The sequence below is a fragment of the Leucoraja erinacea genome, chromosome 1 (genome assembly GCF_028641065.1).
Source record: "Leucoraja erinacea ecotype New England chromosome 1, Leri_hhj_1, whole genome shotgun sequence".
In the NCBI taxonomy this organism is placed as follows: domain Eukaryota; kingdom Metazoa; phylum Chordata; class Chondrichthyes; order Rajiformes; family Rajidae; genus Leucoraja; species Leucoraja erinaceus.
The window spans coordinates 94,302,359-94,314,629 of record NC_073377.1 but is presented as its reverse complement, the minus strand read 5'-3'; the positions used below and the strand labels follow the sequence as shown (position 1 = coordinate 94,314,629).

The window sequence follows — 12,271 nt, the reverse complement described above, 5'->3', positions numbered from 1 at the left end:
GAAAACCACAGCATCTGGAGCTGAAATTGTGTGGCACATCATTACCAAAAGAGTTTGATGTAAAATCTGATGTCAAGTGGATCAACACTTTCACTGAAGTGAAATTTGCTTTGAAGGCTTTGGAACATTTGTTTTCAATCCTGAACACATCCTTTCAAAGAAATCATCTGAACTGACTTTCCAACGGTAAAATCAGAAAAAAAACAACTGCTCTATCACGATTTTGAAATACTCAAAAAATTACAAATTACCCTGTGCCTTTTGAGCTTTCTCCTGCAATAACACCCTGCTTTGGGAACAACAGTTATTATTGGATTGATTTTTACCATTAGTAGGTGAGTTTTCTCACATTTATGAACTCAGAAAATATATATTACATGGTCGCTCCACAAAAAACAAACACGTTTCTGGAAAGTTTTGCACGGAGCCTTATACAGGCTTCAGATGAAAAGTGCAGCCAGGAGGATGTTTGTTGGTGGAGAGGCACCTACAGTAAGAAGTTGTCAGGGTGATATTTATAAGGGTAAGAATGATCAACGTTTGGGAGCACCATACTACAGCCGAATGGCCTTCCAGGCCTAAATACAAACCTCCAGATCTGAATGCAAAACACAGAATTAAAATGGAAAGTTCCCCACTTTGCTGGTTGAACGTTTGTGGATTCATACGTTGTAGCAGAGCAGTAAAATGTTGGACCTGTAATAGCACTGCAGAGACGACCTACCAGGATGTTTAGGTGACGTTTCTGAGGGAGAGGATGCACCAATTTAAATTCCTTTTATGCAGGAGTTCTTCTGGCATTTCTAATCACTGACATTTTCAACGGGAGATTGTTGAAGTCACCATTGGCAACCATTTTGGATTAAGGTATTTTTTTAGTTCATAGAAACATAGAAAATAGGTGCAGGAGGAGGCCATTCGGCCCTTTGAGCCAGCACCGCCATTCATTGTGATCATGGCTGATCGTCCCCAATAACCCGTGCCTGCCTTCTCCCCATATCCCTTGACACCACTAGCCTCTAGAGCTCTATCTAACTCTCTCTTAAATCCATCCAGTCACTTGGTCTCCACTGCCCTCTGTGGCAGGGAATTCCATGAATTCACAACTCTCTGGGGTGAAAAAGTTTTTTCTCACCTCAGTCTTAAATGACCTCCCCTTTATTCTAAGACTGTGGCCCCTGGTTCTGGACTCGTCCAATATTGGGAACATTTTTCCTGCAACTAGCTTGTCCAGTCCTTTTATAATTTTATATGTTTCTATAAGATACCCCCTCGTCCTTCTAAACTCCAGTGAATACAAGCCTAGTCTTTTCAATCTTTCCTCATATGACAGTCGCGCCATCCCAGGGATCAATTTCGTGAACCTACGCTGCTCTGCCTCAATCACAAGGATGTCTTTCCTCAAATTAGGAGACCAAAACTGTACACAATACTCAAGATGTGGTCTCACCAGAGCCCTATACAACTGAAGAAGAACCTCTTTACTCCTACACTGAAACTGAAATCCTCTTGTTATGGTTCAGTTTAGAGATACCACACAGAAAAAGGCCCTTCGGCCCACCAAGTCCACGCCGACCAGCGATCCCCACATATTAACACTATCCTAAGCATGCTAGGGCCAATTTACAATTTTACCAAGCTAATTAACCTACAAACCCATATGTCTGGAATGTGGGAGGAAACCGGAGATCCTGGAGAAAACCCACGTAGGTCACAGGGAGAACGTACAAACTCCATACAGAAATGCATGTAGTTAGGATCGAGCCTGGGTTTCTGGCACTGTAGGGCAGCAACTCTGCATGGAGCTGTATGCTATCTGTATGGAGTTTGTATGCTCTCCCTGTGACCTCGTGGGTTTCCTCCAATTGCTCCGGTTTCCTCCCACATCCCAAAGACGTGCGGGTTTGTAGATTAATTGATCATTCTAAATTATCCCGAGAATGTAGGAAGTGGATGCAAAAGTGAGATAACAGAACGAGTGTGAACAAGTGATTGATGGTAGGCGTGGACTCAGTGGGCCAAAGGGCATGTTTCCATCCTGCGTCTCAAAACTAAACTAAACGGAGGTAACTAAAGTAACCTACATTACTGCATCAAACTACTTTGATTAGACTATCAAGATATTATTTAGCTGACCTTAAACATTTGTTAGCGCTGAAGAAGACAGTCTGCACTCCATAAAGGTCAGTATTCTACACTAATTGGTCCAAGAATATAATTTGTAAATAATACAATGGGATTTTCTTTTCAGCACAGCGTCTACAGTGTTTAAATATTCTCAGAAACAGACTAACCTTGGTACCTGGATCACCAACCTTCCCAGTCCCACCAAGATCACCCTGAAAAGAAAATAATAAAGGTAAAAGATGAATACAGAACTTTGGTGGATTAAATAATGGACATTATAGTTTCAACTAGAGAGTAACATGAAACATGATAGCAGTCACTCTTTTCTAAAGAGACATTTCAAAAAGATCTCCCTATAACAGCCTGGCACAAACTATATCAGCTGGCCCAGTTGGATCAATATCATGGTGTATGAGAAATGCATCATTCGAAAATGGCAAGACATTTTGATAATCCACGAACATTATCTTGTGGAAGTAGATGCAATTTTATTGATTTCTCTGCTTTGGAGAAAGTAACTGTTTTACAGATACTTCTTGTGAAACACAAAGTGCTGGGGGAACTCACTGGGTCTCAGGCAGCATTTGTGGAGGAAATGAACAGACGATATTTTAGATTGGGAAAATGGATCCCAACCTGAAATGTCATCTATCCATCCTCTCTACAGATGCTGCCTGACCTGCATCCTTAGGTCCTTGTGTCTACAAACACCGCTGCCTAGTTTGCAAAGGCTCACAATCAGCTACCGTGTTAATCTTCCTAAATTAACATTCATAAGTAGTAGGAGCAGAATTAGGCCATTTGGCCCATCAAGTCTGCCATTCAATCATGGCTGATCTATCTTTCTGCTGTAGATTTGGGAGCAACAGCAGGAGGAGATTAGCAAGAGATCAGACTGATTGGCTCTAGCCCGAGTGGGAGGAGAGAAGTGAGTCAGTGCCGGGAAAACAGTTGAAAACTGAGGAATTTGGTTTGTAAATTGGTAAATCAGGCAATTTATCAGTCAATATAAGCAAGACGGCTAATAGGGAGTGGCAGTGAGTGAGCGAAGTGCCCTGTGAGAAAAGTGTGAGTCTTTGGCTCGAGAGTCTTCGGCGAGGAGGCTGAGGAGAGGAGACCACGCAATACGCTTGAGAGGTAGAGACGAAAGAAGGAGATGTCAGGCAAGCTGATTCAGTGCGATGCTTGCAGTATGTGGGAGGTCAAGGACACCGCTGGTGCCTCTGGCTGCTACAAATGCGAGAAGTGCATCCCGGTAGAGCTCCTGAAGGGCCGTGTTGGGGAACTGGAGAAGCAAGTGGATGACCTCCGGTTCGTCCGAGAAACGGAGTCGTTCCTCGACAAGTCCTACAGTAAGATTGTTACACCTAAGGTACTGGAAGAGAGTTGGATGATCAGCCATGATCATATTGAATGGCGGTGCAGGCTCGAAGGGCCGAATGGCCTACTCCTGCACCTATTTTCTATGTTTCTATGCTTCTAAGAGAGAAGGTGGGAGACAGTGAGAAAGGGAGGGAAGCATGGAATGCCAACGTCCCCAGGTGTTGTACCTCTTGTGAACAGGTTCACCCACTTAGAAGCTGTCGGGACAGAAGACGTGTTTACACTGAGCGGCGGACTGGCTTGCGATGCGAATAGGGCTGTTGAGCCAAAACCAAAAAGGCCTAAGGCAGGCAACGCCATTGTAGTGGGAGACTCCATTGTGAGAGGTACGGACAGGGGTTTCTGCGGCAACAGACGGGATGCGAGGATGGTGTGCTGCCTTCCCGGTGCCAGGATCCAGGATGTCACGGATAGAGTGCAGAAAATCCTCAAGGGTGAAGGTGAACATCCGGAAGTGGTAGTGCATGTCGGCATAAACGATGTCGGAAAGAAGGGGATGAATATTCTGCAGCGTGACTTTAGAGAGCTCGGAAAAATGCTGAAAAGCAGGACGTCCAGGGTTGTTATCTCTGGTTTGCTTCCAGTTCCTCGTGCTGGCGAGAGCATGAACAGGGAGATACGGGACCTGAACGTGTGGCTGAGTAACTGGTGCACGGGGCAGGGATTTAGATTCTTAGATCACTGGGATCCGTTTTGGGGTAAGGGGGAACTGTACAAAAGGGACGGATTGCATCTTAACAGGTGTGGGACCAGCATTCTGGCAGGCAGGTTTGCCACTGCTATACGGGTGGTTTTAAACTGAATAAGGGGGGTGGGGTGTTGAATGGGATAGTGGAGGATGGAGTTAAAGGGAAAGGGTTTCTTAAATGTGTGAGCGTAGAGACAGAGGGGTGTAAAATGAGGGTAGAAGCAATAGGTAGCAAGGTGAAAAGTAAAAGTGGCACGCCGGCAAATCAAGGGCAAAAATCAAAAAGGGCCACTTTTCAGCATAATAATATAAGGGGTAAGGGTGTTGTAAAAACAAGCCTGAAGGCTTTCTGTCTCAATGCAAGGAGCATTCATAATAAGGTGGATGAGTTGAATGTGCAGATAGCTATTAATGACTATGATATAGTTGGGATCACGGAGACATGGCTCCAGGGTGACCAAGGCTGGGAGCTGAACATCCAGGGATATTCAATATTCAGGAGGGATAGACAGAAAGGGAAAGGAGGTGAGGTAGCGTTGCTGGTTAGAGAGCAGATTAACGCAATAGAAAGGAAGGACATTAGCTTTGAGGATGTGGAATCGATATGGGTAGAGCTGCGAAACACTAAGGGGCAGAAAACGCCAGTGGGAGTTTTGTACAGGCCACCTAACAGTAGTAGTGAAGTTGGGGATGGCATCAAACAGGAAATTAGAAAAGCGAGCAACAAAGGTAAAACAGTTATAATGGGTGACTTCAATCTACATATAGATTGGGTGAATCAAATTGGCAAGGGTGCTGAGGAAGTGGATTTCTTGGAATGTATGCGGGATAGTTTTCTAAACCAGCATGTACAGGAACCAACGAGGGAGCAGGCTATTCTAGACTGGGTATTGAGTAATGAGGAAGGGTTAGTTAGCAGTCATGTTGTGCGCGGCCCCTTGGGCAAGAGTGACCATAATATGGTTCAGTTCTTCATTAGGATGGAGAGTGACATCGTTAATTCAGAAACAAGGGTCCTGAACTTAAAGAAAGGTAACTTTGAGGGTATGAGACGTGAATTGGCCAAGATAGACTGGCGATTGATTCTTAATGGGTTGATGGTGGATATGCAATGGAAGGCATTTAAAGACTGCATGGATGAACTACAACAATTATTCATCCCAGTTTGGCAACAAAATAAATCAGCGAAGGTAGTGCATCCGTGGATAACAAGGGAAATCAGGGATAGTATCAAAACAAAAGATGAAGCGTACAAATTAGGTAGAAAAAGCAGCCTACCAGAGGACTAGGAGAAATTCAGAGACCAGCAGAGGAGGACAAAGGGCTTAATTAGGAAAGGGAAAATAGATTATGAAAGAAAACTGGCAGGGAACATAAAAACTAACTGCAAAAGCTTTTATAGATATGTGAAGAGAAAAAGATTAGTTAAAACAAATGTAGGTCCCTTGCAGTCAGAAACGGGTGAATTGATCATGGGGAACAAGGCATGGCAGACCAATTCAATAACTACTTTGGTTCTGTCTTCACTAAGGAAGACATAAATAATCTGCCGGAAATAGCAGGGGACTGGGGGTCAAATGAGGTGGAGGAACTGAGTGAAATCCAGGTTAGCCGGGAAGTGGTGTTAGGTAAATTGAATGGATTAAAGGCTGATAAATCCCCAGGGTCAGATAGGCTGCATCCCAGAGTACTTAAGGAAGTAGCCCCAGAAATAGTGGATGCATTAGTGATAATTTTTCAAAACTCTTTAGATTATGGAGTAGTTCCTGAGGATTGGAGGGTAGCTAATGTAACACCACTTTTTAAAAAGGGAGGGAGAGAGAAAACGGGGAATTACAGACCAGTTAGACTAACGTCGGTAGTGGGGAAACTGCTAGAATCAGTTATTAAAGATGGGATAGCAGCACATTTGGAAAGTGGTGAAATCATTGGACAAAGTCAGCATGGATTTATGAAGGGTAAATCATGTCTGACGAATCTTATAGAATTTTTTGAGGATGTAACTAGTAGAGTGGATAAGGGCGAACCAGTGGATGGATGTGTTATGTCTGGACTTTCAGAAGGCTTTCGACAAGGTCCCACATAAGTGGTGGCGCGGCTCTGGCTGCAGCGGCTCATCGGCAGTCCTGTTTGTTTTGTGTTTTTTTTGTGTTGTTTTTTTTGTTTGGTTAGTCTAGTTTTTGTTTTTTTAGTGGTGTTTTGGGGGGGGGGGGGTGGAACGGGGTGTGCAGTCTCTCCCTGCAGGGGAATGCGACTTTTCTGTCGTATTCCCCATCTCTGCCTCCGTCGGTGCTGAGGCCTAAATGGAGCTGGCGACCTCGAGGCTCCGGAGGCAGAGACCGTCAGGACTTGCCCTGAGTTCGCTCCCGTGAGGGCAGTCCGGCACAGGAGAGGAGTGGCCAGCCCGAGATGGAGCGAGGCTCCCGTCGAGCTCGGGGAGGTGCGGCGCTTGCAGCCCGGGGGAGGTTCGGCGCCCATGTCGGGGCGGCCCGGCCGAAGGGAGGAGCAACGCCCGAGTTGGGGCGGCTCGGCCGAAGGGAAGAAGCAATGCTCGAGTCGGGGCGGCCCGGCCCGGGGGAGAAGCAACGCCCGAGTCGGGGTGGCCCGGCCCGGGGGAGGTTCGATGCCCGTGTCGGGGCGGCCCGGCCGAATGGAGGAGCAACGCCCATGTCGGGGCGGCCCGGCCCGAGGCTGAAGTCGAGTCGACAGATACTCACGTGAGGGTGGCTGGGACGGTGTTCTGGCGGTAGTGGCCTGAGCCCGGGGTTCGGCCGCGGGCCAGCGGCTGCGTCTGCAGGTCTGGGTGGGCTGCAGCTACGACCACCCAGGGCCGCGGTGATTGAGCCGCGGGACTGTTATAACATCGCCGGGGGGGGGGGGGGGGGGGTATCGGCTCAGCGCAGAGGGAGAAGAGGAGGGAAGAGACTGCAGACCTAAGACTTTTGCCTCCATCACAGTGAGGAGATGTTGGTGGCCTCACTGTGGTGGATGTTAATATGTGTTTATTGTTGTTTTTTATTGTATGTATGACTGCTTAAATTTCGTTCAGACTTCGGTCTGAATGACAAATAAAAGGCTATTCTATTCTATAAGAGATTAGTATACAAACTTAAAGCACACGGTATTGGGGGTTCAGTATTGATGTGGATAGAGAACTGGCTGGCAGACAGGAAGCAAAGAGTAGGAGTGAATGGGTCCTTTTCACAATGGCAGGCAGTGACTAGTGGGGTACCGCAAGGCTCAGTTCTGGGACCCCAGCTATTTACGATATATATTAATGATTTGGACGAGGGAATTGAATGCAACATCTCCAAGTTTACGGATGACAAGAAGCTGGGGGGCAGTGTTAGCTGTGAGGAGGATGCTAGGAAGCTGCAAGGTGACTTGGATATGCTGGGTGAGTGGGCAAATGCATGGCAGATGCAGTATAATGTGGATAAATGTGAGGTTATCCACTTTGGTGGCAAAAACAGGAAAGTAGATTATTATCTGAATGGTGGCCGATTAGGAAAGGGGGAGATGCAACGAGACCTGGGTGTCATGGTACACCAGTCATTAAAAGTAGGCATGCAGGTGCAGCAGGCAGTGAAGAAGGCGAATGGTATGTTAGCATTCATAGCAAAAGGATTTGAGTATAGGAGCAGGGAGGTTCTACTGCAGTTGTACAGGGTCTTGGTGAGACCGCACCTGGAGTATTGCGTACAGTTTTGGTCTCCTAATCTGAGGAAAGACATTCTTGCCATAGAGGGAGTACAGAGAAGGTTCACCAGACTGATTCCTGGGATGTCAGGACTTTCATATGAAGAAAGACTGGATAGACTCGGTTTGTACTCGCTAGAATTTAAAAGATTGAGGGGGGATCTTATAGAAACTTACAAAATTCTTAAGGGGTTGGACAGGCTAGATGCAGGAAGATTGTTCCCGATGTTGGGGAAGTCCAGAACAAGGGGTCACAGTTTAAGGATAAGGGGGAAATCTTTTAGGACAGAGATGAGGAAAACTTTTTTCACACAGAGAATGGTGAATCTCTGGAATTCTCTCCCGCATAAGGTAGTTGAGGTCAGTTCATTGGCTATATTTAAGAGGGAGTTAGATGTAGCCCTTGTGGATAAAGGGATCAGGGGGTATGGAGAGAAGGCAGGTACAGGATACCGGGTTGGATGATCAGCCATGATCATATCGAATGGTGGTGCAGGCTCGAAGGGCCGAATGGCCTACTCCTGCACCTATTTTCTATGTTTCTATGTTTCTCTCTCAACCTCATTTTCCTGCCTTTCCCCCCATAATCCCTGACACCCTGACACGCTGGCAATCTTCCATCCTATTCTCAATCGGCCTTTTCTCCATTGACCTGCCAGACTCTTCTAACGATGTCCAATGCAAGTTTGAAGAACAGCACGCTCCAGCCATTTCTCCTTCAATCAACCTCTCCGCAGATGTTGCTGGATACTTCAGCTTCACTTTGTTCTTTTGTTTCTTTTCCATCTTTAAACACTGGTATTGAAAGAAATTATTTCCTTGACCCCCTCTCACAGACATTCTCTCTGCCCCCTGTGCCCTTTATCACCTTAAGGCTGGATCTTTTCTCCACTTGCCATATCTGGTGAAAGCTCACTGACCCACAATGTGACCCAGCTCCACTCTCCAGGGAACACTCCCTGACCCGCTGAGAGCTTTTGGCTCCTTCACGTCTTTGGGATTGCTGCAATTGCAGTTGTTTATGCAATGACTTTTTGGAACCTATTCGGCAAATGTGTCCCAGCTGAGGGATGACAGTTTCCCAGTGCTGAGTTTGGAATACTCCCTCTGCTAAGGAATCTTCTGAACTTCATATGTTGTTTGCCCAGTTGACAAAAATAGAAATACTAGTAAAAGGAGACATTGTTATCTTCTCCAGTTTGACTGCCTGACCTACCCGTTAGTGGCAGCAGTTTCTATTTTCAGTTCAGTGGAAGACGAGAGTCTTCCCACACCTCCTGATGAACGTTGCATCATTGCAGAGAGGTTATGGGGAAGATAAAACGTTGAAATCTTCAAGCATAAATATTCTGGAATATTGGAAATAATGTCGAAACCTATATCGAACATAGAAAAGTGCAGCACGGGAACGGGCCCTACTTCCCAGAATGTTTGTGCTGAACATGAATCCAAGATAAACTAATCTTCTCTGCCTACATATGATCCATATCCCTCCATTCCCCACATATATCCATATGCTTAAAAGCCTCTTAAATGCCAATATCATATATGCCTCCACCAGCCCTCCTGACCGAAGATAGACAAAAAATACTGGTGTACATTGCATTACTCATAAAGAAGTTCACTTCATTAGGTTACATAGAAGAAATATGAATGAGATTGAGCTATTATTTTGCAGAAAAAAAAGACAGGATATTGTTTTACCGCTTCTGAATTGGTCTACGTATGGAATAAACACCTCAGAGTGGAGTATTTTCACATATGGCAATGACATGATCCATGAAGACAATAGGATAGATGCAATAAAATGGTTGCATAAAAACGGAAAACATTTGCGACACTGCACATCAGCTTGTGTTTAAGCCACTGACACAGGACCAAGTTAAAACATTGTAGGACACGGTTAGTAAATGTAGTACTAGTTGAACTCTTCAGTTGAATGGAAAAAAAAGCACATTGTGGTTTTCATAAGCAGATTTTAGCTGGGTCAATTGAAAGGAATCTATTGTGGTTAATACTGCTGAAAATTGTTTAACTTCAAAGTTTGTTCATAAATGACTGTCTTTTTCAATTGTCCAGACACACTCATCATTCATTTGTTTCCTGGAGTAAGGTCATTCTGGTGAATCCAGGCTCAATCTGTTTGATCCAATCACTTAATCATCGGATTTGTTAGGACTGTTACTTGCAATTCTGTGTCTTGTCTTATTTAACACAAAACAGATTTGATCTTTGCATTTGCCAACATGAAACGATTATTAACGTGTGTTTGTTGATGAACTCATCAGTGATTTCATACTGCTTAAATCGTTTCCCAACTTAGTGTCGTACTTATTAATGCTTACATTGAGAATGTTTCCAGGAAAATAACACATTGGATATCACTCTATCACATTTCATGTAGCCCTTCCTCTGGTTAGGCAGCTACAGAGTGCTTCACTGGTCAGTCAAGAGGTCCTGCTTTTATTAAAGTGAATTGAGCTTTACTGTGAGTGAACATTTCTGGCAGCTTTGGGGATTACTATCTCTCAACACACACTTATGACAGTGTGATAGAAATTCCTTTTGGGTCCTGTGTACTAAATGTGCAATATAATAGTGGCTACAAGCAACTCTCCACTTCCTAAAATTAAGTCAAAGGTATACAATTTCAGAAATGAAGTATAACGTGCAGCCAAAACTATGTGCACATTCAGCACACACCCAATGGGGAGAAACTGCCAAGCTTTGGAATTTCACAAGAGACTCTGAAATGTAGGATTGAAGATTGTAGGTACACTACTGCTGATGCTGTGATATAACTGGGGTGGACTTGGAATATGTTTTAGCTGGCTGTTATTCTATCTGAGATGGTGTTAGTAACAGAAATTTCCACTCAGTAAGTGGTAGTCCCAACTTTCCCTCTTCTTTATAGGCTAAACCATCCATTATTTTACTTTTGAACTTGACTGAGGGTTAGGCAATATCTAGAGATTGTCTTATTAATAGCTTAATTAGTTAGTTTATTTATTGTCAAGAGTACAGGGAGACAGTGAATTGCTTGTTCTGCATGTCATCCAGTCAAATCACACCGTCTAGAAGTTCAATAGATACTCTTTAGACTTCAGAGAAACAGGCCCTTCGGCCCACTGAATCCATGGCGACCAGCGATCACCCCATGCACTAATACTATCCTACACACTAGCAAGAATTTACAATTTTACCGAAGCCAATTAACCTACAAAGCTGTACGTGTTTGGAATGTGGGAGGAAACCAAAGCACCTGGTGAAAACCTATGCAGTCACGGGGAGAACGTACAAACTTCGTACAGACAGCACCCTTGCTCGGGATCAAACCCGGGACTCTGGCGCTGAAAGGCAGCAACTCTACCGCTGCACCACAGTGCCTCCCTATTACCTGGAAATAAGAGGGGTATTATTGGAATTGCTCTGAGAGGCAGCATAGAATCAATGAGCTGAATGGCCCATTGAATGTCAAAAGGAAATATGAAACTATGGGGTACATTTTCCTTATGTTTAAATAGTTAACAAAGTAATGTACTAATCCCAGATTTAAATTTAACAATTGATACAAATATTGGTTGAAAAATCTTTCAAGCTTCCATCATTATTCTGGAATAGAGATAATCCTAAAAGAGAAATTGCAGATATTTGAACTGAATAGCTTCAAGGACAGAAATGTCTGCAAAGTATTTAGATGACATTGTTTTTAATTAAAGGAGCAACACATAAGGCTAAGGGTGAACCAAACATTGGCAAATATTTCAAATGAATAGCTTCAAAGACAATAAGACGTCTTCAAAAATAGTAAAGAGCTGCAGCCTTTATTATGTTCATTCTCGGAGGCCTTGTATTTACACTCACAGGAGCTGGTACCATTATGAACTCCCATATCAGCTACAGCATGAGAGGGTGGTGTAAGGGTGCAGGTTGAAATGCGCTTGTGTTCCTGAGAATGGAACAAATGGGCCTGTCCCACTTAGGCGACTTTTTAGGCGACTGCAGGAGACTATGCCGTCGCCACATGGTCACCACATGGTCACCACATGGTCACCACATGGTCACCACATGTTCGCGGGTGGTTGCCGGGGAGTCGCTTTCATGGTCGTGAGGAGTTCCCACATTCTGGGAACTAGTCGCGGCCTCATTACGGTCGCCTCAAATCTTTCAACATGTGGAAAAATTAGCGGCGACTAGAATGAAGCCGCCATGGAGAGTAGCGAGAATTCTCGAGGCTGTAGGTGGGTCGCCAGGAGGTCCTAGTGGGTTCTCATAGTTTCTTGTAGGTTGTAGCCGGTGCTGATCGGTGAATTTCATTGGCTCATTGGGGAAATAAAACGTAAGCAGTAGTCTTCAGAACCAAGGATAAACAAC

General features: G+C 44.7%; 1 protein-coding gene across 1 annotated transcript in view; it reads right to left on the bottom strand.

Annotated features, from left to right (window-relative positions):
• Positions 1 to 12,271, bottom strand: part of LOC129712534 (collagen alpha-1(XXV) chain) — a 628,211-nt gene that overhangs the window by 127,327 nt on the left and 488,613 nt on the right. Inside the window, exon 12 of the mRNA XM_055661434.1 lies at positions 2,295 to 2,339. Coding sequence (XP_055517409.1) covers positions 2,295 to 2,339 — 45 coding nt within the window. The remainder of the gene's footprint in view (positions 1 to 2,294; positions 2,340 to 12,271) is intronic.